At 40.1% G+C, this 26,477-nt stretch overlaps 1 protein-coding gene across 1 annotated transcript; it reads right to left on the bottom strand.

Moving 5' to 3' along the window:
• Positions 1-26,477, bottom strand: LOC114630195 (leucine-rich repeat and death domain-containing protein 1). Its single transcript, XM_028778282.1, has 6 exons — positions 26,197-26,477; positions 18,131-20,102; positions 10,055-10,253; positions 5,035-5,196; positions 827-944; positions 1-231 (listed from the first exon to the last, which is right to left on the bottom strand). The coding sequence occupies exons 2-6, from the start codon at positions 20,027-20,029 to the stop codon at positions 48-50; spliced, it is 2,562 nt and encodes an 853-aa protein (XP_028634115.1). The 5' UTR covers positions 20,030-20,102; positions 26,197-26,477; the 3' UTR covers positions 1-47.

Raw genomic sequence — 26,477 nt, forward strand, 5'->3', positions numbered from 1 at the left:
TCTGTAAGTGCGTGGTAAGGTTCGAGCTGCTGTTTCAGATCCACAAGCTAGAGTTTGATGGCACTTGTATAAAGGTTCAGCGCTCTGATCTTGTCCATTATATCATAGGCACCTATCATATTTAGTGCCCGAAAAAGTTTGTCTCTTAAGGCAGCAGCTGTGAATAATACATTCTTCTCTGCTTTCCACTTAACGAATGCCTGGTAGATTTTTTCATTTAATGGAATAGTGCTGCAAAAAATTTAAATAACAATTATTTTAATTACAAAGAACATTTTATTTTAAGCTGCTTAAAGGTTGTCTAAGTGTTCAAATTCATTTACCACATTTATGCAAGACTGAATTTAGCTGAAGTCAGTGTCTATGATCATTCACCATGAGCCTGACACACAGAAGCAAACATTACCTCAGTACTTCCATTCAGCTCTAAAGACAATAATCACCATGGGTTATTTACTATAAACCAATACAGCAAAATTTTTAAGTAATCCGTTATAGCTTAGTCTCACTTGATCCTCTTGGCAACTTTCTAAGTTCAGTGTGTTATTTTACCACTGAAAAAAATTGAAGCAGAGAGGAGGAAAAGGGCATGCCCAGTGTCAGGAAGCCAGCTAGACTAAAAGCCCAGTAGCTCATCCTCACAGGCCTCCCTTCTTCTTCAGTACATTGTATGCTTGCCTAACGAGGACCACATACAGTCATAAGCAAAAGCTATCAGCCACAGTAGAGTTTAGGTTGATGTAAATATTTCAAAACGATGTAGTATCAAGACCATACCAATGCAGAAATGAAAATACATTTTTTTCCAAATGCCATCCATACTTACGTCTTTACAGGGATGCTATTTTCGGAGCTTGCCATGTTTAGTTTTTGTTGCAAAAATTCAAAATTTGTTTCAGTGATACTGTTGGCAACTATGTTGAATATCTTCTCTAAGATTTTCTCTACATTTGAACATAGAAGAAACATTATTTCTTTTTTTAAAATATGCTCTGAGTTTATATTTAGTTTTCTTCTGTGCTTTTTATCAAATATATATGTCGATTAAAATTGAAAATAACAATATAGCACTGAACTGTCTTCCTTTGCTCCCCACACTATTACTTTTAGAGTCTGAGGAGCCAAATCACCTAAAATGGCTGCTTAGAAAAAATATTACACAGCATTTTCAACAAATGGTACTGGTTCAACTGTCGGTCAGCATGTAGAAGAATGCAAATCAACCCATACTTATCTCCTTGTACAAAGCTCAAGTCCAAGTGGATAAAAGACCTCCATATAAAAGCAGCTACACTGAAACTAATAGAAGAGAAAGTAGGAAAGAGCCTTGATCACATGGGCACAGGGGAAAAGTTCCTGAACAGAGCAAGAGTGGTTTGTGTTCTAAGATCAAGAAATGACAAATGGGACCTCATAAAATTGCAAAGCTTCTGTAAGGCAAAGGACACTGTTAATAGGACAAAGCAGCAACCAACAGATTGGGAAAAGATCTTTACCAATCCTACATTTGATAGAGGGCTAATATCCAATATATATAAAGAACTCAAGAAATTAGACTTCAGACAATCAAATAACCCTATTAAAAATAGGGTACAGAGCTAAACAAAGAATTCTCAACTGAGGAAACTCAGATGGCCGAGAAGCACCTAAAGAGATGTTCAACATCCTTAGTCATCAGGGAAATGCAAATCGAAACAACCCTGAGATTCCACCTCACACCAGTCAGAATGGCTAAGATAAAAAACCCAGGTGACAGCAAATGCTGGCAAAGATATGGAAAAAGAGGAACATGCCTCCATTGTTGGTGGGATTGAAAGATGTTGCAGCCACGCTGGAACTCAGTCTGGTGGTTCCTCAGAAAACTGGACATAGTACTACTTGATGATCCAGCTATACTACTCCTTGGCATATACCCAAAGATGCTCCAACATATAACAAGGGCAACTGCTCCACTATGTTGATATCAACCTTATTTATAATAGCCAGAAGCTAGAAAGAACACAGGTGTCCTTCAACAGAGGAATGGATACAGAAAATGAGGTATATTTACACAACGGAGTACTACTCAGCTATTAAAAACAATGAATTCATGAAATTCTCAGGCAAATGGATGGAACTGGAAAATATCATTCTTAGTGAGGTAAAACAATCACAAAAGAACACACATAGTATGCACTCACTGGTAAGTGGATATTAGCCCAAAAGCTTAGAATATCCAAGATAAAATTCACAGACCATATGAAGCTCTAGAAGAAGGAAGACCAAAATGTGGATGCTTCAGTCCTTCTTAGAAGAAGTAACAAAATACTCAAGGGAGCAAATATGGAGACAAAGTGTGGGACAGAAACTGAAGGAGGGGCTGTCTAGAGATGGAGCAAAATATTCGTGGGAAATAGAGGGTGGGAGAGACTTGGGAGGAAGAGAGGAGCGGGAGGAGGAAAAGGATCAGGTATGGAAGGAGACAGGGATGGTATGCAGAGGGTCAGGAATTTGAACAGAGGTGTCCCATAGCAATGGGAGATAGGGAACTGGGGGTAGCCACCAGCAAGTCCTAGATGTCAGGAAAGCAAGAGGCTCCCAGGACCCAACAGGGATGAGATTAGCTGAAATGCCCAACAAAGGGGAGGGAGAACCTCTAGGGACCATATCCAGAGGTTAGGGAAGGCCCCTGGTTGGAGAATGGGGCCACCCACTCATCTGTAAAATTTTAACACATAATGGCTCCTGTCTAAAGGAAATATGGGGTCAAAGTGTGGAGCAGAGATTGAAGGAAAGGCCATCCAGAGACAGCTTCATCTGGGAATCCATCCCATCTACAGACACCAAACCCAGACATTATTGCAGATGCCAAGAAGTGCTTCCTGACAGCAGTCTGTTATAGCTGCCTCCTGAGAGGCTCTGCCAGAGTATGACAAATACAGAGATGGATGCTTGCAGCCAACCATTGAACTGAACATGGGGTCCCCAATGGAGGACTTGACTTTTTTATATTAACTACTTTGAGAAATTAACATCTATTGTAAATATCTTATATTAGATATTTAAATTAAAGTAATTCATTGTTAGATGTTGATTTTTTTAAATTATGTAATGCCAGGTATAGTAGCATATAACTTTAATCCCAGCACTCGTGAAGGCAGAGGCAGGCCATCTCTGTGAGTTCAAGGCTAGCCTAGTTACAGGGAGTTCCAGGACAACCACTACTACATGGAAAGACCCTGACTCAAAAAAATTATGAGTATGTGAGAGTTTGGCGATCTATGCACGAGTGTAGGTAGCCACAGAGGCCAAGGATATCAGATCCCCTGGATTTGTTATTTCAGGCAACTGTGAGCTACCCAATGTGGGTGCTGGGAACTGAACTCAAGATCTCTGTAAGAACAGTATATACTTTTAACCACTGAGCCATATTTCCAGATCTATTAGTGCTTTTTTAAAAGAGGAAACTTCTAGATAGTGGGATCTGGAGTGAGATTTTAGAATACCATGAGATTTTTCAAGAATTAGGGAACTCTCATGCTCCGTATCATGACAAATATGTTCTGATCTTTTCATTTTGGGAAATTGTATATATACTATTAATCCCTCAGACTAGATTTCATGTTAATGATAAGGAGAAATTCTAATTACTCTATAAAATGATTAGAAAAGAACTCTATAATCCTTGTAAACTACAGAATTAATAAGCCTCCCATGATCCTATCCCCAGCTTCCCTGAGGATCAAAACTGGAGGATAAAGACAACTCAAGAAAAGTGGTGAATGTCTAGATTTCTTCCCTTCCCCACTCTTTGAGGTACTGCTGTTTCCTACAGTCTTTCTGGGGGGGGGATATTTTATTTATTTACATTTCAGATGTCATCCCTTTCCCTATTTCCCCTCCCTAGAAACCCCCTATCCCATTCCCCCTCCTCCTTTTTGCTTTTATACCATTTTAATTACATGCAAGTATTAAGGTCAGTTCTGGGTTGAGGAACTAGCAATACAACAGATGCAAATAGTTGAGGAACAAGCAAGACAATAAACTCAAATAGTCAAAGAACAAACAAGACAATAAACACAAATAGTCAAAGAACAAGCAAGGCAATAAACAAAGTTCTGTGAACACTCCTGTGATCACTGTTTCTAAGGGCATATCAGGATGACCAAAATATCTGAGCCAACTATCCTGTCCTAACCCAAAGTCATTTTCATGTCTGAAGCCAACTTCCTTGTTCTAGCCTAAGATTTAGATTCCTACCTGAAATTACTTCTTTGTTCTAGTCTAATGTCAGATTCCTGCTTGAAGCCTACTTCCTTGTCCTTGACCTGTGTCAGATTCTTGCCAAGCAGCCCTAAAAGCTCTCTGGCTCTCCCACTTTTTAATTTTGTAAACAAGACAGAGCCTGTCTTAGGTCATTCTGCCAAGAATGCCTTCCTTACCCATCATGGAATATGATAATGCATATTCCTACTGTCCTTTTTAGGTAAAAAGCTAATCAACACGCATCCTGTTTATTTGAGAACTGGAGAAACAGAACTTTAGCATGGGAGTTCAGCCACCTAACTTGACCACCTTTCTCTATACAATAGAAATACTACATGGACCTGTGAAACTCTGTTCCCTTTGATGTAGTACAGTCAGCCAAAGTAAGTTGAAGGAGACAGCCACTATGACTTAGTTTTCTCTCAAGCTACTTCTCTCACGGATGCTCAAGTCTCAGAAAAGCTTCTGCATGGCAGCCATGTGCATGAGTGGCTTACGAAGGACAGTCCTTGTTAGTACAATTTTGTCATCAGCCTACACTGGTATATGCTCTTGTGTGTATAGTTATGATACATGGTAAGATGATTGGGGAGCACTTTTAGATATTCCAATATCCCTGTGACTAAATAATCAGATTTATTAACATAAACAGCTAACCTTCACATAAAGGAAGATGATAAATAATTTTTAATTTTACCACCAGATTAAAATCTCCAACTAGAGCAAGCTCTTTTATTGTACAGATACCAGACAGTTTCTTGTGAAGATAATCCCTCACTCATCACCCACCATCTCTTTCATCTGCTCTTTGGAGATAGCATGTGATCGTATGCATCTGTTTCCCTTTACAGATTTCCATTGGAGGTCTCATCAAAGGATTGTCATCAAAATTTATCTCTTTCAGAGATGAAAGTTTGTAGATACCACTGGGCAAAGTTGTCACATTGTTTCCTAGTAAGGAAAAATGGTAATGAATACACCTTTCTGTAGAATTAAACTATTGCAACAGAAGCTACACATACAGAAGTCTACTGTTTTGGTAAAGTGCCCAAGGACACTCACTATGATGACAGTTCCAGGGTTCTTACTAATGTCCATGCTAGGAGGGGAAAGGAGGGTGTATAAAAACCACTGTGGTTCAGTTTCTCCTGAAGGTCAGAAAATGAGGCCAGAAGCTATCCTTTTACAATACAGCAAATGACTTTGCAGAATAAGTATCATCATTTGTAAAATAAACTTTCAAAAATATTAAAGTTTTACACAAGTTTACATTGTATGTTGAGCATATTTTCCCATGTCCCTGACCTCCCTTTTCTTACACCCCATTTTTCCTCTGTGCTCTCTCCAGTGTTACTTTTTATATACATGCATTTTTTTGTATTTATATAAAATATAAGAAGCACAAATGAGAGGAAACACACTATTTGTCTATGTGAGACTGACTTAATCCATTTAAATGATCACCCTGAAACTGACATGACTTCATTGTTTGTGACTAAAGGGTTGTTTTGAGTGTATATCATGTTTTCGTTGTCAGTCCTCTGCTGTTGGGCACTAGGTTGGTTCCATTATACTTGCCCACACAGGAATGCTGCTCAGTGCACACTGATGTACTGGAATCTCTGTGATGCATTCACTTGGAGTCTTGGTGGAAACACGGGTGTGGTATTAAGGTCACATGGGAGATCCAGTTTTAGTTTTCTGAGCAACCTCCAGACTGACTTCCATAGTGACTGGATTCACTGACATCTCCACGTGATGGCTTCCCTTTTTTTGACATCCTTGGCAGAATTTGTCGCTACTTGTTTTCTTAATGAATGCCAATCCTGACTAGAATAATTTTAGATCACAGGAGCATTGGCAGTCTGTAGTGCTTTAGTATTGGCTAATGTCATCTCACACTAGCTGCTTCCCTTGTACTGTTTCTGTATTTTAGACTTCTGTTAGTTATCGTGTAGATGAAGGGCTGTTCCTCTTGACGAAGCGTGGTATTGAGAATCAAGGTCTGGCACAGCTCAAGCAGCATTAGCAGGGGAGATTGGCAGTATGCACTCTTTCAGTTTGGATATTACACTTTGTTAAAAACAGTTTTTTCAAGCAGCAAACATATGTGAGGAAAGAGCAACTTTATACACTGCTGGTGAGAATATACAGAGTATAGCCATTCTGGAAATCAGTGGTGGGGGCTTTATAAAGCTAAAACAAACAAACAAATAAAACAAAGAACTAGTGATACTGTTCCTGGGGAAACATATGAAGACACTCAGCTAACACTCCACAGTCTGTCCATGTTGACTGCTGCACTGCTCACAGTAGCTAAGAAATGGAACCGCTGGATGTCAATCCACAGACAAATGGAAAAGGCAGGTGTATAAAATAGAATTTTATCCAACCATTAAAAGATAAATGAAATAATGATATCTGTATAAAAATTAGTATTGAAGCTCATTATGTTAATCAAATTAAGCCAGACTAAGAATGGAAAGCACTATTTTTCTTATATGCAGACTCTGGATTTAAATGTTTTAAATTAATGTATTATTTTACGTGTAGAAGTGTTCTGCCTGCATGTATGTATATGTACCATGTGAAGTCCTGGTTCCCATGGAGATCAGAAGAGGGAATCTCTTAACACTTGAAATACAGACAGTTGTGAGCTGCCGTGTGAGTCTTAGGATAGAATCTGGTTTCTCTACAAGAGCAACCGGTGCTCTTAACTGCTGAGCCAACTCTCCAGCCCCAGAACTCTAGATTTTAACTTTGTGTGTGTGTGTGTTCATGTGCATGCATGTTTATGAGCATGTGTGTGCGTGCATATTTACGTGCATGTGTGTGTACATGTGCATATATATGTGTGTGTGTGTGTGTATGTGTGTGTGTGTGTGTATGTGTGTGTGTGATGAATGTAGCAAGAGAATCAAAAGGAGATGGAAAAGATCTTAAAGGACAAAAGAAGGAAGACAAAAAGAATAATGGAATACATATCACATAAAAGCAGAGAGGGGGACCAGCAAGAGGAGGGCAGTAGCATAGAGAAGTCGAGGAGCGGGGGAAGGAAATAAGAGTAAAGGCATATATGTACGGAATGTCACAGTAAAGCCCATTACTCTGTATGCAAATTACAGAAAATTAGAAACAGAAAAATACCTTGAGGATCATTTCAGAGCTCTGTGTAGGCACTGTAGACAGTGATACTATCAAAACATTTAATAACCAATCTGCCAGAGGAGCTAGGATCAGAACGGATGTTGCTGTAGACTACAGATGTAATTTTATCAGAAAACTAGCCAACAGGCTATCTGGAAGGCAGTAACTAAAACCAGCACCACGGCTTTGAAGTAGATGCAAAGAAACCTGGGCCATGTCCATGAGGGAACTCTCCTTCCCAGGTTCACTGTGCCCGTGTTCTTTTCTTTAATTTGCTATTCCGTCTTCTTGGGGGCAGAGATGCTAGCATCTGTTAAAACCATGATGTCAGGCTCTGTGCTTAAAGCTTGACCATTCATTCCATCATTCTACACTAAAAGTGTAGTTCTCAGTCTGTGGGTCAGGACCCCTTTGGAGGTCAAAAGACCCTTTCACAGGCATAACCTATGACCATTGGAAAGCACAGTTATTTACATTATGATTCACAGCAGTAACAACATTATGAAGCAGCAATGAAAATAATTGGTGGGAGGGGTGTCACCACAACACGTGGAACTATATTCAAGGGCTGCAGCATCAGGATTGAGAACCACGGCTCTAAAGGGTCGGTATGTGACCATTCATTACTTCCTCAGTCACTGCTTCCGGACACTGCCACTTCTGTGGTAACCTTAACTCTCCTTGGCCCGTCTAGAGATGGACTGCCTTCAGACCTGAACTTGGGAGGGGGTGTTGAAACATGGCTTTTCCCCTGACCTGTGAGAAGCCAACCCAGTTTGTCTTTGGAAATTGATTGACAGAATGGGTTTTAATATTTTCTAATTCTGATGTGGAACCACAGAGAACTGCCCCAGCCTGAAGGCAAAGTATGATGTCCCTGGCCAATCTGTCTTGATGTTGTCCTAACTCAAGCATCTCCAGGCAATGTTTTTCCAGTTGGGAGTTCCAGTCTCCAATAGAGCAGATGGCTCTGTGAAATTCTCTTTGTTTGATGGTATTTTGGTTTTTTTTCTTCTTAATAGTTTATCTTTTGAGAACATATACATAAGCATGACACTCACATCACTCCCTCCTCCTCTCGCCCACCTCCAACCCTCCCACATCTCTGCTTCCAGATCCGTGTTCTCTTCATCATTCCTATTGCTTGTATGTACATGAGAATGATACACATGTATCTATGACCTACTGAGTCCACTTAGCTTTGTTCATGTGTACGTCTGTTCAGGGATGATCATTTGGGATTGGACAACCAATGTGGAAGCTGTTCACAGAGAAAGCGGATCCTCCTTTTCTCTGTAGCCACTCGTAGCCTGTAGCTCTTCACCTGTTGGTGAGGCCATGTGGAATTTTCCTCGTCTATAGTGGCATGCCAGCTAAGGTTGTCGTTATGCTGGGCTTGTTCAAGCAACCATGTTTGTTGAGAACTCTTGGATACAGCTTCTCCATTATGCCTAGGGGGCACTATGGAACAGTGGCATCCTAAGCTCTGGACTCTTACAGTCTTTCTGCCCCCTCCTCCACAACTTCCCCTAAGCCTCAGGTTTAAGGATTGCATTGCAGATACATCAGATAGGATTGGGTACCACAGTAACTTGTTCCCTGAATTCTGATAGATTGTGGATCTTTGAAATAGTCTCTCATCTGTTGTAAAAAGAAGCTTCTTTAGTGAGGGTGAGAGATGAATTTATCGGTGGTGTAAGGATAATTATTTAGAAAACAGTAAGAAATTATATTGCTTTAGGAAGCTGACAATTATAGGTCCTCCTCTCCAGGCTGTGATCTTTCCAGTCATGGGTACTTCGATAGGTTTATAGTACAGGCATCAATATCCTCCTTTTGAGTGGGCCTTAAGTCCAATTACACAGCTGTCACTTATCCCAAAGGCAAAATTGTCGCTGTTGACCCTGTGGGTATCTTCCTGTCCAGTCATGCTTGTGTTTCATAAGCTTGAAGCTGTGTAGGACTACCAGTTGCTCCTCTCCCTTGACAACTTGCATAACACTGTCTGACAGTAAGAGACCCAGTTCTCAGGGAGGAGACTTCCAGGTTTGTTCCAGTTTGATGTTTCCTAATCCTGTGTCCAAAGTGTGTGGCGTATTGAGTAATAGGTCTTACCTTCTAATTCTGGAAGGCAGTCAATGGCAATATTGATCGCTTTGGAAGTCTGTTGGACTCCCCTGACCAACAGCTAGAGAAGAGGTTTCTCATGCCTGTACTGGAGTTTTCATTAGATGGCCTATGGCAGAGCATTGTCACCCCGAATAGCATAACTTTATCTAAACTATATATCTATATATGTATATTACATGTCATTTTAGTAAACATCATGTGTGATTCCTTATGTCTTTTCAAACATCCATAGTGTTATTTATGCACCCCACCCCGTATTGCCCTCTTCCCAGCTTCCCATCCAAAGCTCCTCCTCTTCTTTCCCATTCCCCCAACATAGCACTTGTTTCCTGATGTTTCCATCTCTGGATTCAAGACAAGAAACCAACTCTTCAACTTTGTGCTCATTTCCTCTAAGTAAGAAAAGCACTGAGCCTCTCTCCCTCTGATGCCCACCTTATGCATTGACATTTGTTTTTCAGAAAAAGCTGCAATCTCAGACCAATGTTCTCCTTACAGATTCTACTTACTGCTTATTATGTTTGAAACTTACCTCTGAGATCTAGGCTCTCTAGAAGTTTTAAAGACAGTAAGGATGGTGGAAGAGAACTTATTTGATTGTTGCTTGCATGAAAACTAACCAGACTTCTCAGCTCCCCTATATTTTTTGGAATATCTTTGATGACATTGTTGGAGATGTTGAGGTTTTTTAGTTGAGTCATATGAGATATCTCTTCTGGAAGTTTTGTTAACTGCAAAGATGATTACACAATTATAAGTTTATAAATCCAGAAATAGCTGTCTCCTACATTTCCCCCTGAAAGCAACTAGAAGAATGAGAGTTTTGTTCCAGCCTTTGTGTAAAGAGATACTTTCATTCTGTTACAGGTTTTAGTGACTCCACTTCCTGAAATCTTTGGGCTTTTGTGTATCACCCATATGTTCCCCAATCTGATCAGTGCTCCGCAGTTAACACTGTTGCCTGGGGCCCCCACACTTCCCAAGCCAGCACAGTGGCTGCAGCCCCATGCCTTTCTTCTCTCCCTAAGGCTGATGCTGCTTTGTCTTTTTTCATCTCTCAAGTTTTTCCAACTCATCAGTCATACTTTTTCCTAATCTCTTCACAAAGAGTGCACACATATGCACTAACTCCCCACATAATACATGACCCCACACATACCACACACACCACCTACATACCACATACCACAAACACACTATAGTCATACACCATACACACAAAACACATACAATATACACATACACACAACACACATACAACACACATATTGTAAATATACCACCACACACACATAACACATTCATACTCACATGCATACCACACACATTCCACATAGATACAGACACACATATAACATACACACACCACACACATATACCACACACAAAGACGCCTACACACACACACACATACTACACTGGCACAGTTACATTTAATGAGAACAGTGAAAGTCACAAAGTCAGCACAGCTGCTTGACAAAGGTTCAGTAAAGCTGAGCCACATGATGCAATCATTGTTGTGTGGTCTTTCACTTTTGGTCTTGCTCTCCACATGTTATATGCTTGGGAGTTTTTAATATTCGTACAACGTGAGGATATTGAATTGATTGGAAATTTCTTATGAATCACTTATGCCTTCTCCCACAAGTACTTCTTCTAAGAGTCCCGAAGAAAGTCCTGAGCATACGTTTCCTGCTTTTAGGAAGATATTCTTATCTGGCCCTACATGAAAGTCTTCCTTATGCTCTGGAGATTGTGATTTCATGATGCCAGGGATCTCCTTATGAGGTTCTGACTCCAAGATGTTCTTGGAGCATCTATCCCTGTACTTATTCAGGAACAAGATAATTAGAATAAAGTAACATAAAAAAGTAAACACAATTCCATAGGCTAGATGGGTTGGCAGCAGATCAGATTAATAGCATCTTCCTACTATATGCTCAGGTGATTATGTGGCAGATAAGATTGGGGGCTGCACACGGTTTGCCCCTTTGAGAAAAGATACAGCAACAAAGTTAGATTGGCTGGAGTTATCTCTACCATACACAGGGGCTTATACTGATGGACGAAGAATGGTGTGGATGAATGATAAGAGAATGAAGTATTAAGACCCCCCCTTTTCTAGAAAAGTTAGCTTGTATAGAACCACTGTGGTGTCATATGATCAAGGAAGAAAAGAATACCAAGGTTAGACATGTCAATAAATTCTACAATGATATAAAATATAAACATTCTATTGTGTCAGAAATTGATTAACAACCACAGCAGCTTTGGCATGAAGATTTTTTATGGACTTAATGACAACTGGCCCTCTGGTCATTAAAAGTTGATAATACACTGCTCCAGACATGGCAATCTGCCCAGGCTGGCCTGAAGATTTTCTTTCTGTCTAGTGCCTTTGAAACCCCAAGAGCTACCAGTTTGAGAATGGGCAGTCATGCTTCGTTAAAATGTGCCTGCAGATTCTTAGTTTGGTTTTAGGCCTGATGAGAAAAGTAATTGGAAAAGATAACTGTTCTGTCATGATTTATCAATGATGACTAAACTTAGGACCAAGAGGAAGTTAAAACCCATGTCCAGGGACAAAAGTAATATGATCTATGACTTAGACCAACATGAATTGATCCCTGCCTTCTGAGTTCTGAATAGATAAAGAAGCACTCTGACTGCCAGTCAGTCAGGATGCTAGATTCCCCTGGTACCCATGCCTGGTACACACTCCTTCCTCTCCAACTTCTTGTCTCTACTGAGGGACCTGGAGATTGCTGGGGCTGATCTCCCAGCACCACACAGATACACATAGCACACACACATTCACACACACATACACACACACACCAAATCACAAACATATACACAACATATACATACACATATACCACACACACACATATCACAAACATATACACAGCCCATACATATACACATACAACACGCACACACCAAATCACAAACATACATACAACACATACACACACACATACCCCACACACACACATCACAAACATACACACAACACATACATAAATACCACACAGACACATCACAAATATACGCACAATGCATACATATACACATACCACACAGATACACACACATATCACATCACATACACACAACACATACTTACACATGTACAAATCACACACATCATAAACATACACATGACACATACACACACACACAATGAATAGGATTAAAGTATGTTACATAAAGCAAAATTAATATCATGCATAAATATGGCTAGTGAGGGGGTGCCCTGTACAGAGAAGAGATACTTCAGAGTTATACGTGAGTAATCAAGACCATGCAAGACTTCCAAGTTTATACAGTAGGTAAAAGATCAGCATAGGTGGGCAGGCCTGCCTATGATTTCCTTCAAATATTCTTTTTGAACATTTCATTTAATTTTTGTTTTGTCTTGTTATTTTGAGACAGTATCTCTCTATGTAGCCCTGGTTTCCATGGAGCAATATATAACAGGTTGGCTTCAAACTCACAGACATCCACCTTGCTCCTCCTGCCCCCTTCCTGGGATTAGAGACATGGTCAACCATATGTAAATGTAACTTTTATTCTTCTGTGGTAATTATTGTTGAGGCTTAGTGCCTCCATCTGCTAACCGAGGCCAGTCCTGGAAGCTTTCCGTCTCTGTCCAATCTAATCTAGGCCAAGAAAGTTTTCAGCCCGTAGAATTTACTACTGACATATGAAGTCCATTCTTTCTTGTTTTTTTCTGAGCTTTGGCTGGCTGGTTCACTCAGCTGTTCTGGCACAAAGTTCTCTCCAAGCTGACTGATTCAAACTGGCTTCTCTTTCAGCCTCTGACTTTCTGCTCTGCCTGGTGTCAAACTAGTTCTGGCAATCTGTTCTAATCTTCTGTCTCCTCATTCACTGGCTGGTTCAGTCTTCACCTGTGTCTAGCTTGATCTCTCTTCAACTCATCTCTGTAAAACTCTCCTGGTAAAACTGCCTTTCTCCTCTCTTTCACTCTGTACTACCTTCCCTCTTGCCTCTTCTCATAAGAATTGGGAGTATCCTATTCTGTCAAATCTTTCACTAATTCTTCATAATGTCTGCCACTCAATTAGATGTCACTTTAAAACATGGGTGTTTACTTCTACAAACTAACTTTACATTCATTGTTTGGATCAATGGTGTGTGCTAAAGTCATGTCTGTATTCTAGACAGAGGGATTGGATGTGTGTGCTAAGGGATGAGCCACACCACAACTAGAAACAGATATTTCCATTAAATAACACGATCTTGGGGGTTCACAGCATGATCACATCCTGCAGCAACCATGCTTGGCTAAATAGTCTTTAAATATTGCTCAGTGTTATCAGAGGAAGAAAGAGCTCTGAGAAGATGGTCCAAATGTTGAAAGCAGAGTCCTGCTGAGTAATCATCACTTCGCCCAGTAGAAGATCTGTGACTAATCATATTCATCTTCTAAAGATGGTTGGTTATTGATCAGCTAATAGATAAACTAATCCTTTACATGTTTCGTTTCCATTCTATCAAAGTGACATTTTCAATCGCATTGGATATTCTTCTGAACAGAGATTCTTATAAACAATGTTTCTCCATCTAAAGACTGTTGAAATGGTCTTGTAAAGGCTTTAACTGCGGCTTTTGGCAGCTCCTTCAATCACGAATTCCCCTCTCTCTTACTATCTCTCTCTTCCTTCTTCCCTGTTTTCTTTCTTCCTTCCCTTCTTTTTCAGACAGAGTCTCCCAAGTCGAGCATCAACTCACTAGCTCCTACCTCAGCCTCATTAGTGTTGGGGTCACAGTCAGACACCACCATGCCAAATACAGCATACTGACAGCAGCTCCCAGGGCTCTGGAGATTTGGCTCCACAGTTAAGAGCACTTGCTGCTCTTGTGAAGGCCTCAAGTTGGCTCTCAGCACCCACATGGCAATTCACAAAGAACTGTAAAGTTCCTGAAGATCAAGCATCCTCTTCTGGCTTCCATGGGAACCAGGCACACACATACGTCAAAGCAAAATAATCACATAGATAAAACAGGCATTATAAAAAAGAGAATCATCATCTGGAATGAAGTCTGATGACTGACAAAGCCTGATGAAACAGGAAAATAAGTCAGAGAGCACCATGTAGGTGGTTGCTGGAGTAAACGAGGCATGTGTTAGTCATGGACAAGAGCAGAGATAGAGACATTGGAAATTCCAGGGAAAGTTGCCAACTGTGGAACTAGAGTGATAGGGACTATGTGTGTGACAAGAGAGTGTGATAAGGTCAAAGAAAGAGTTAGTGAGAAGGAGAACGTTAGGGAGATAGTCTAGACACAGGAAGAGAGAATCAATGTACTTCCAGGAAATTAGTCAAATTAGCTGGTAATTATATTACAGAACCAAAGCGTGTATTTTACTTCAAAATCTACTTTACTACAACTTGTCTCAATCTTCATTTCATTGCTTAGGCTGCAAACCACTCACATGGTAGGATCACTGAAAATGTATTACCCAGTAGGTGTTACATTATAAAGGCCACTTAAGTTGGTTCTGAGCTGTAACTGTAGCCATAGATCATAGAGATTATTTTTGAGCATCAAGGAAGATTTTTAAGAACAGATTTTTTAATAAATAGTTCAGCATTAAAGATAGATGATAGCTGTTGTTATTGAGATCTAAAGATATATCAGTAATTGTTTTTAACTTTTAAAAAGTAAGTAGTATTTCCAAAGCTTGAGGTATAATTTAGTAGTAGAGCCCTTACCTACCATGTGTGAGGTTTGAGTTTGATTCCTAGCACAATAAACAAACAAACAACTCAATAATCTATCAATTTTTCAGGAGTAATTTCCAAAGAAAACAGCTTTAAATATGAAAATGTATTTATGAAGAAACATATTAAAGCATTATCATGAAGAAAATTTCTAAATGCTTGACAGAAGATTAGTTACATAAACCATGTATTTATTATAAAACTTACTGGGAAGATTGTTGCGTAGTATGAAAAAGAAAAGCTTGTGTAGAATAAAATTTTAAATTGAGTTTATAGTATTTTTATAACTGCTTATAAGCATGCATAAGAAAAAGATTAAAAGTATATTAAAGCAATATACAATAGTTTTATTATGATATACTTGTGGAAAATTCCTATCTTCTCAGTTTTCTAGATTTTCAACAATACATTGTGGGTAGTGGGGATTGAACCCAGAGCCATTCATGATTTGGGAAAGTTAAAACTTATAATAGGACTTAAGTAGATGATTCAAGCAATAAAGTGTGTGCATGTGTGCAGATCTGAGTTTGGATCCCCAGCACCTACTTGCAAGTTGGGTTTTGCATGTAACCCTAGTGCAGACAGGCTCAGGTGGAGGCACATTTGTTGGACAGCTAGACTAGCCAGTTTGAGAGCTCCAGGTTCACCAAGAGACCCTGTGAGCACAGTGACAACAATGGGCAGGTGACACTCACGTTTAATCACAGTCATCAAGGAAGAAGCAAAACAGGCAGAGTTCTGTGAGTTCAAGGCCAACCAGGTCTACACAGCATGTTCCAAGGAAGCCAGGTGCCAGAGCCAGCTCATAGCCAAGGCAGGCAGCAAGGTGGCATAGCATGGGCCAAAAGCCGGTGACTTCTGACAATTTAACTCTTTCAGTATTCAGGAGCCAAAATCTGGCAATTTAACTCCTGCTGATAGCAACAGGGGGTTAAAAAATTAAACTTAATTACTTGGGCTATTAACTCTTTGACTCATGGGTCTTGATTAGTCAAGAGGCTCACAGTTCATTAACTCTTCTTGAGCCAGAGAAAAAGAAAAAGGAAGAAAGCCAGACATACAGACACACGCACATTGGCTCAAGCAGAAAAGGGCTATGCTGTCACTTGCTTTTGTTGTTCTTAGTTTTTGTACTTTCTTGGAAGTAATTGATTATACGTTTTTCTAAGTGCTTTTGCATTCCATAATTTCAAAGTAAGTTTAATGCAATAGTTCATGCCATAGACAAGGTTTAGGGAGAGTTACTGCAGAATTGTTTACGTGTCTTTGCATTAAGACTAGGACCTGACTGAACACTCCTTATCTATTTTCTAGCACCATAGGTTCATTATACATTTAATAAAATAATTTTTATGTCACAAGTTAGTGTGGTTTTGTGAAGAGAACAATTATCTGCCTTGTGTCTTATTTTGAAGTCTTGTATAGATAAACTAGTCAATCTTTTATTTTTTTTTATCCTTGAACCTACAATAAATTGTCCATTCCCAATTTATGACCTTTAGTTACCAGATAGTGGCGTGATTCCGAATTTGTTCCCAGCCTGCTTTCTTTTCCTAGTGTAAACAGAGCTCTATTTGTAGCTTTTATTCTACATGGGCTTTAAAATTACTTGTATCAATATAGGAATTCTGTAAAATCATTATGAGGAATTTTGAAATCATCAGTTCTTCTATACAGCATTACTACATGCAAGTATGTCTTCATCAATATGATTTCTTCAGGAAATCTGCCCAATAGGGTGGGCTGATGCTCAGGAGTAATTAGGCAATGTAATAGTGGCAGGAAAGGCACATCAGTAGCTGGAAGAAATCCTGGGATAATGTCTCTGGGGTTGTTGCCTCCAGAGCATACCCATCAAAGCCATCCAGAAAATTCACTTGCTTGCCATAGCCTTTCCTAGATGGTTTCTGACAGCCAGGGCTTGGAACAAATTCGGAATCATGCCACTATCTGGTAACTAAAGGTTATAAATTGGGAATGGACAATTTATTGTAGGTTCAAGGATAAAAAAATAAAAGATTGACTAGTTTCATACTGAGACCCTTCCTAAACAACAGCAGCAGCAGCAGCAGCAAAAATGGAGCACAATTGAACACACATCCAGCTTCCGTATTCATGCACCCATGCGTACCCATATGCTCCCACATGCATTCACACACACAGACACAGGAATGCATACAAATACAACACATAGTTTGAAGAATCTCCTAATGAACTAAATAGAAAGTAATCTACAATTTTTCTTTGTTTCACATTGCATGTATATGAAATGTCCTGTAAAGCTTTTGTGTAGAGTGGTATGTCTCTAAGCCATGTTTTTAAACATAGGACATGTCACCTGTTTAAAATACACATATAAACAGTTGTTAGTCAGGGTTACTATAGCTGTGACTCAACACTGTGACCAAAATCAACTCGGGAAGGGAAGGGTTTACTCCACTCACAGTTCCATACAATAGTTCATCTTCAAAAGCATCGAGTGTAGGAACTCAAGCAGGGTGGGAACCTGGGGGCCGGATGCAGAGGCCATGCAAGGGTGCTGCTTACTGACTTGCTCCTCATGGTGTGCTCTGTTTGCTTTCTTATAGAACCCAGGACCACGAGCCCAGATGGGAACCCCACCACCACACAATGGGCTGGAGCTTCCCCCATCAATCACTGACTGAGACAGTACCCTGCAGGCTTGTCTACAGCCTGATCTTAGGGAGGCATTTTCTCAATTGAGTCTCCCTCCCCTCTAATGATTCTAGCTCATGTCAAATTGACATAAAACTAGCCAGGACACATGTACCCTGTTCTTCAGGTTGAGATTCCCCTAGACTCCCTCCCCTCCATGCCCAGAAGAGCATTCTTACCTTTTTCCCCCTTAGCTGACTCATATCCAGCTCCTCCAGTGTTTGAAGTTGGCACAGTTCAATAGGAAATTGTGTGAAATTATTGTTTGACAAGTTTAACTTCTGGATCCTTTTCAGTCTGGATATTTCTGAAGGTATTTTCTGTAATTGATTTTCTGAAACATCAAGCACTTGCAAGTTTTTTAAAGAACACAGTTCCTTTGGGAAAAACTCGAACTTATTATCAGATAGAATGAGAACATGGAGTGATACCATAGCAGAGATACAGGGCGGAATTGTCTTTATTTGGTTTTTAGCAAGATCCAGGTATTCCAGATTAGTGAGAGAACATAAATGTTCTGAAAATATGGTGAGTTTGTTTCTATTCAACTCTAAATGAAGCAGCTGCTTACTGAACGACATGTCCACAGGGATTTCTGAAATATAATTTCCATTAAAACTCAAGTAGTCGAGTGACTGTAAAGCACACAACCCCACTGGGAAATACATTATATTGTTATAACTCAATTCAACTCTTGTTATTTTTCTGCAATTTTTTATTTCAATAGGAACATGTGTGATTTGATTGCCTGAAAACTCCAGGATGTGTATATTACTAAGATGTGCAATTTCTTCAGTCATTTTTATCATTTTATTTCTGTTTACATGGAGCTGCCTCAAATTTTTAAGCCTGCGGATTTTCTTAGGAAGTTCTTCTATATTATTATCACTAAGACTAAGAGATTCCAAATTTACACAGTGGGAAATCTTCTTTGGTATGCTTTGCAATAAATTTTTATCAAGGTTAAGCACCCTGAGTTCTTTGAAATTCTCAATTTTGGGTGAAATGGCTTCCAATTTATTGTCAGCTAGATGAAGTTCTTTTATTTTGGGCAACTGAAATATTTCCACAGCCAAAAAAGTAAGTTTATTGTGATCCATTAAAAGGTTTTCTAAATTTTTGAGTTCCCTAACTTCTTTTGGCAAACTGCCTATCATGTTTCCAGTAAGGTTTAGAGAATTTAATTTTGGAAGAAAGCATAGTGATTTAGAAAATATTGTTAATTGGTTATACTCCAGATTGAGAATTTTCAAATTTTTCAAACTAGACAAAGTATCTGGTATATATGTTAACATATTTTTACCCAAACCTAAAGTTTCCAAATATCTAAGATTTTCTAAGCCAGAAGGCAAAGTCACAATATGATTACTATTTAAGAGGAGTTGTTTCATATTCCCAAGTTGTAGTAGTTCTTTGGGTATGTGTGATATCTCATTGTAACTGGCATTTAGTATCTTTAAATTGTGAAACAACTGAATCTCCAAGGGAATTGATGACAATCCATTTTCTTGCAAGGACAGAATTTCAACTCCTAGCAGATCCCCTGGGTCTGCCCCTTGGAAAGTTTTTATTTGATTCTTATCTAAATATAGATATTTTACATATTTGACTTTTAAAATGTTTACAGGGAATTCTTGTAAACCCCTGGCCTCAAGATTAACTGTAAAGGTATCATCCTCCGTGTCAAATCCTTTCTGATTTCCATTAAAGATTCGTCCTCTATGTTTCCTCCCAGTTGGGAATTTGGCTGGGTAATAGTCTTCCCCTATTTTAGTATCTGATGACTCAGTACTCTGCTGACTTTCTATTTTTGACAGCGGGATGATATCTTCTATGCTAGTGTCCAAAACCGGAATCGCTGTATTTTTCTCTTCATTTTTATTTAGCTGGCTTGTGAAGGAATCTGTTGGCTCTTCTGTGTACTTTGAAGGATTTGCTTCATAATTCTGGCTGGACTCTTTACTTTTTGAGTAAGGAGAAGCTTCATTCAGGGGATCTGTTATTTCAGATCCAGGCTCCTCCAGTGCCTCAGATCTAGTGAATCCTTCGGGCTCCACATTATCCCGGTCTTCAGACATCTTTCTTACTGGCAGCTCTTGCACGAACTAAGACTATAACTTTATTTTTCGTGGTTTTTTTTTTCCTTTGAACCTACAAGACAAATGTTGATGTTACTAGTATAATGACGATGTTGAAATTTTACATGCAGATCTTCACCTCTCCCTCGGCCACTCCAAATCCAGCAGCGGCCACCTTCGGCCCACCTGCCCCATCTCTGGTGGATCAGAAACAATTTTCTCTCTTCAATTCCCTCCTCCTACTCATCGCTTTATCCCAGAACTCAACTGCAGCGGACACTCACTGGCATCCCCCAGGCCACTCTGACCAGACAAACAGGCTGACTTCAGATCTTCCTTCCATTTCTCTGAGTCCAGTCCCACAGTGTCACGACCAGCTGTGTAGCAAACCTTTTGTTGTGCCTCTCCTTGCTCTCTGCCTTCATTCACAGGGAACTAAACAGATCCTGGCAGAACACCCTGATTTTTTCCTGTCCTCTAGACCCCCCAGCACTGCCAGATCTCTCAGGATTCCTGAAGAATGTCCTACTAGGCAACATGCATAGTGAGAGCTTGTCTGAGAGAGAGAGAGAGAGAGAGAGAGAGAGAGAGAGAGAGAGAGAGAGAGAGAGAGAGAGAGAGAAGGAGAAGGAGTAGAAGAAGAAGAATATCATCCTGTTGAGAGACAAAATTCCTTTGGAATTGATTAGAATCAAGAGTGAAATATGTCATCAGTCCTACTGTTTAACACAGCATTGATTTTTTTCTGTTTGTTTGTTTGTTTGTTTTTGAAACAGAGGCTAACCATGTATCCCTGGCTGGTCCAGTACTCACTATTTTGAACAGCCTGTCCTTAAACTTACAGAGTTTCAAAGTCATGTTTCATCATGCCCAGCTTTTTTAATGGGGGGGGGTGAGGTGACAGAGAATTTAAATGAAATATTAGGCTAGCATAGAAATTAGTGGGTTTTATGATAACATTTTCTTATATTTGTTCTTTGTTTGAGATAGAATCTCATGTATCCTAGGCTGTCCTTTTACTGTGTAGCTGAGAATGCCCTTGTACTTCCAATCCTCCTGCCTCTACCTCCTGAGTGCTTGGATGATGGGCATGAGCTACCACATCTGATTTCTGTGGCGCTGGGGATTGATTGATCAGGGATTGTATGTGTACTGGGCAAGGCACTCGACTGACTGAGTTGAACCCCAGCTCCACACACTTTGTTCTTCCTCCTGCCCTTTCCCCTCCCCTCCTACCCCTTCTCTCTTTTGCAAGTCCGCCTCCCTTGAATCCCCTCCTCTGCTCTCATGTTCCATGTACTGCATTACCTCCTCTGTCTGTTTGCTTTTCTCCTCTTCCTCCCTCAAATTCCCGTCCCCCTCCCATGGTGTCTTTCTAGTTTCATGACCTGAACTTATACACATATATTTACACACACATTAAAATCAAGAATCCACAGGTGGTTCTGGATTATATCACACAACTTCATGCCCTGCTGTCACATCTGTTTTCCTGAAAATGTTATAATTTTGTTTTTATATAGTGGAATCAAAGTCTGTTGTGTATATGAACCATATTTTCTCTATCCATTCATCCATTCTGTTTCTTAGTTAATGTAAACATTGCAACAATATACATGGATATGTTTATTGGCTACTGGATTGAAGGTATGTCTGTGATAAGAGTTAAGAATCCTGATAAGAGCCTGATATGGATGTCTCCTCAGAGGTCTTCAAGAGTCTGACATATTCAGAGGCAGATGCTCACAACTAGCCATTGAACTGATCATGGGTTTCTCAATAGAGGAGTTAGAGTGAAGACTGAAGGAGCTGAAAGGATTTGCAGCACCATGAGGAGAACAATAATACCAACCAACCACAGCTCCCAGGGTCTAAACCACCAGCCTGGGAGCACTTAGGGGGGGGGATCCAGGGCTTCAACTGAATATGTAAGAGTGGAGGGCCCTGCTGGGCATAGGTGGAAGAAGAGAACCTTGACCTCATGAAGGCTGGATGCCCCAGGGGGTGGGAATTTTGAGGGTGGGGAGGTGGGAGTGGGGGGGAATAGATAGAGGTTACATCCACAGAGAAGAAGGAGGAGGGGTGAGGGGATTGGGGGTTCTGGGGTGGGTGGGGGATGGGGTAAGGGGACAACATAGGAAATGTAAATAAAACATCCAATAAAAAAAAAAAGAGTTAAGAATCCTGTGTGTGTTTCCCTTGAGACCTTGTTATCTCGTTTTGGTGATTATTTTCTTTGTTGTGCAGGAACTTTTAACTATAGACTAATTACTCTAATTAATATATACATGGCAATTCTCAATAAAGTAAATTCACGAATTTATAAACTAACTTCAAGACTCCACTAAGAACATTGATGCCATGTGTGGTTGAGTTGATTTCATCCCAGAGAGGCAAGACTGGGTCATCAGATACAAATACAAATCAATAAACACAATAAAGCATATAAATAGATTGGAGGATAGGCATTTACATGGTCATCTCAGTAGATCCAAAAACGGCATTTGACAAAGTTTAGCATTGTCATGATAAAAACAATTCCTAAAGGAACTGAGAATATTGATCACTTTTCTTTTTGCTGTGACAACTAAGTGAGGAAGTGTATATTTTGCCTTACAATTCCAGGTCACACAGCCAAGAATGTTATAGGAAACCAGGACAGCATGAGCAGGAAGCAGCTGGCCACACTGCATCCACAGTCAAGTGGGGAGAGAAACAAGAAATGATGACAGGCCATAAAAACTCAAGGTCCTCCCTGGATTCCACATTTCCTCCAAAAAGGCCCCACCCTCTAAATGTTCTACAGCCTTCCCAAATAGTACACTGCCACTGCTGGTGACCAACTGCTCAAACACAATAGCTTAAGGGGGCATTCCATAGTCATGCTACAACAAAAAGGAGCCTAGTTAATCAGGATAAAGCATATATATATATATATATATATATATATATATACATATATATATATATGTATATATATATATATATGTGTGTGTGTGTGTGTGTGTGTGTGTGTGTGTGTGTGTGTGTATGCTAACAAACCCATAGCTAACCCATATATGCAAACTCATAGCCAACATATACAAAGTGGGGAAATACTACAAATATTTCTTATCTTAATATGGTACTTGAAGTGTTATGATCAGTAAGTCTATAAGTGATACTGTTTTCCTAGATAAGATTTAGATTGCTTGGGGGAAAACTATTTCTATTACTGGGATGAAACACCATGATCAAAAGCAAACTTTGGGAGAAAAGTGTTCATTTTCATATCACTGTTCATAGAAGGAAGCCAGGACAGGAACTCAAACAGGGCAGGAACCTGGAGGCAGGAGCTGATGTAGGGGCTATGGAGGGGTACTGCTTACTGGCTTGCTCATCATAGCTTGCTCAGCCTGCTTTCTTATAGAATCTGGGACCTCTATCCTAGAGGTTTCCCCACCCACAATGGGCTGAGGGCTTCCCCATCAATCACTAACTAAGAAAATTCCCTACAGGCTTGCCTATGGCAGGATCTTATGGAGACGTTTTCTCAACTGAGGCTCCCTCCTCTCCAGCGACTTAGCTTGTGTCAGGTTCACAAAAAACTTGCCAGCAGAGCATTTGTTAAGTAAGAAGTTAAATTAGCCCTATTTGCAGGCCATGTAATTCAAGACTTAAGACCCTAAAAAGACAGTGCCATAAAAATCAATCAAACTTTCTGGATCAGTATAATGAGAATGCTACGAAAAAAAAAAAAAAAACGGGAAAATAATCAATTCCAAAACTACCAAGAGTAATGTTAACCAAGGAAGTAAAAGACTTCTATAATGTTACTTACTTACTTATTTATTTATCTATATTTAAACAAGATCTTGTAATGCAGTACCAGACTGGCTCTGATGTTATGATTTCCCCTCTCTCCTCTTTCCGAGACTTTGGATTTATATGGAAATACCAAGACACTTGGCTATATTTTGCATTTTTTAAATTGAGAAAAGTTTTTTTTTCAGGACTCCACACAAGTTAGGCAAGCAATCTACCACTGAGCTCCATGCTATGACCTTCAGAAGTCTGAACTTCTCATGGAATGCCACTGTCATTAGATAGTGCTGTTTTCCTGAAGGGAAATTTACTAACTCATAAATCCAGATTATATTGTGTGGGTGGCGATATGGGAAGTTAAATATTTCTAAATTTTTTAAAAGGGGGTGTTTGTTTGTTTGCTTGCTTGCTTGTAACAAGATTCCACAGACTAAAGAAGATCCACTCAACCCTGGTAACTTGAGGGAAACTTAACTGAATGACTTACAGAGATGGAGGCAGAGGAGGGAAACCACAAATCTCAAAACCTTTCATGTTGGGTCGTCTGGTCCATGTAGCCCCGAGGATGCTCTAAGATAAGGATGGAGTTTGTTTCTTATCGACCTAGCCATAGTTACCCAGCTCAGTGGATGGTGCACTCACCAGTGCTTTCTGATGCTGCTTGGAATATGAGTGTGTGAAAATGCTCCCTGGGAGTTGTTTCCTTTTTGTTACGTTTCTATTAACGACACATCTTAATTATAACCTTCTAATAAATCTTGTGTCTGATAAGGCAAGTGTGCTCACTCTAACTTTTATTTCAAAGTGATGGTGGGTATTCTCAAGCCTTTTATATGCATTTTAAAATCGGTGTGTCATGTTTCACAAAACTTCTTGCTTGGATCTCAGTGAGAATTGACCATATGGAGTTGACGGCCAGAGTTCAAGAAGTCAGGTGTTTGGCTGTCTTCATGCAGAAAAGCTCATCTTCTTTGTGATATAAATAAAGCATGAAGATCTACTGGTTTGAGACTGATTTTTCTGTAGCCCAGATTGAAAGTAAACCTGTGAGCTTTACCTTCTCAGCCTGCCCTGCCGGGTGGCGAGGCTTACAGCTTACGTCATCACACCCCGCCTTAATTTGAACCAACTGAAAGTGCTCAGCCCATGGGATTCTGTGTGTTTACATTGTGGCACACAGAGCATTTTTAAGATCCAAAGCTTTTAAAAACGACGAGGACAGCAGTGTCTCAGAGTGAGGATAGGTGAGCCGGAGACCAGAGCTTCGTGTCCACTGGCCAAGGTCACATGTCCAAGACTGAACCCATGACTGTGGCCAGGAACTGGAAGAATGCTTTTTTGATCTAGCTGCATGGTTCAGCCTAAGCCTGAGGTAGCATCTGCCTCCCCTAAATCACAGATGCTATAGACTCTATAAGCATAGAGCAGTGCTCTCAACCATCCTAATGCGACCCTTTACTATACAGTTTCTCATGTTGTGGTGACTCCCAACTAAAATTATTTTTGAGGCTACTTCATAACTAATTTTGCTACTGTTATGGGTCATAATGTAAATAACTGTTTTCCAATGGTGATCACTGTGAAAGGTTCATTTGACGCCCAAAGGGATCCCAATCTACAGGTTGAGAACCACTGGTATAGAAGGATAGAATACCCCAAAGAAAAATTAGGGGCTGGAAAAGCAAATAAGATGTCTTCTACAGCTTTTTAAAAGTAACAGTTGGTGATCTTCCAGGTTTTTTTTTCCCCAGGGAGAGGGGGTGACACTGAGACCTTAATATATGGCATTTTCCAATAAAGTAAACACTAGCAAACATGTATCCATTCCAATGGAAATTAAGTAAAATTACAGTGCAGCTCCTCAGTCATAGCTGTATTTCCAGTGACTACCTTACTGAATAGTATAGACTCTTAACATTTTCAGTATGGTCTTGAACCAGGTTGTTTGAAAACACGTATCTGAAAAACTTGCTTTACTGGCCACAAAGTATTCCACTGAAGGAGTTGCTATCAAATTACCCAGTGAGATGGCTTTGCTGCCAAGACTGACAACCTGAGTTTGATGCCTGGGACCCACACGGTGGAAGCAGAGGGTCAAAGACAACGCCAGCAACTTATCCTCTGACCTCCACGTGTGAGCCCTCTTTCCCCGCTCACCTCCTCCTGCACATGTGTCCCAAAAGTGTTGTAAAGACTGAAATATACAGCTAAATAACACTCTAAAAATGTATTTAAGAAAAATCTCCGTTCTCATGAGCATTAAGTCCTATTTAAAAACGCATTGCCCATTAGATAAGCAAAAAAGAAATTAAACTATTTTTAGCAAGTATTAGTAAAGTTGAAGGTACATGGTAATTTGATACCTATCTGAACGATGTGGACATCCAGGTAACTACAAGACTTTTTCAGATAGTGACATCAACAAATTGCTTCGACCGGTGTAGGGAGATCTTCGCTGAGCGGCAGCTAAAGCAGCGTGGGACAGAACGCAAACACTAGGAGCTATGGGCTGGGAGCGTGAAGGGAGGAGGATGTGCACCGCTGCAGGTGCTGCGAGATGCAGATGTGGAGGCAGGTAAAGAACCTGGTCTGGGCTTGCAGTCCTTAAATCAGTCCCGCGGAGCCTCTCTATGGCACTCCGAAG

Source organism: Grammomys surdaster, unplaced genomic scaffold, assembly GCF_004785775.1.
Source record: "Grammomys surdaster isolate TR1022 unplaced genomic scaffold, NIH_TR_1.0 333, whole genome shotgun sequence".
Lineage (NCBI taxonomy): Eukaryota > Metazoa > Chordata > Mammalia > Rodentia > Muridae > Grammomys > Grammomys surdaster.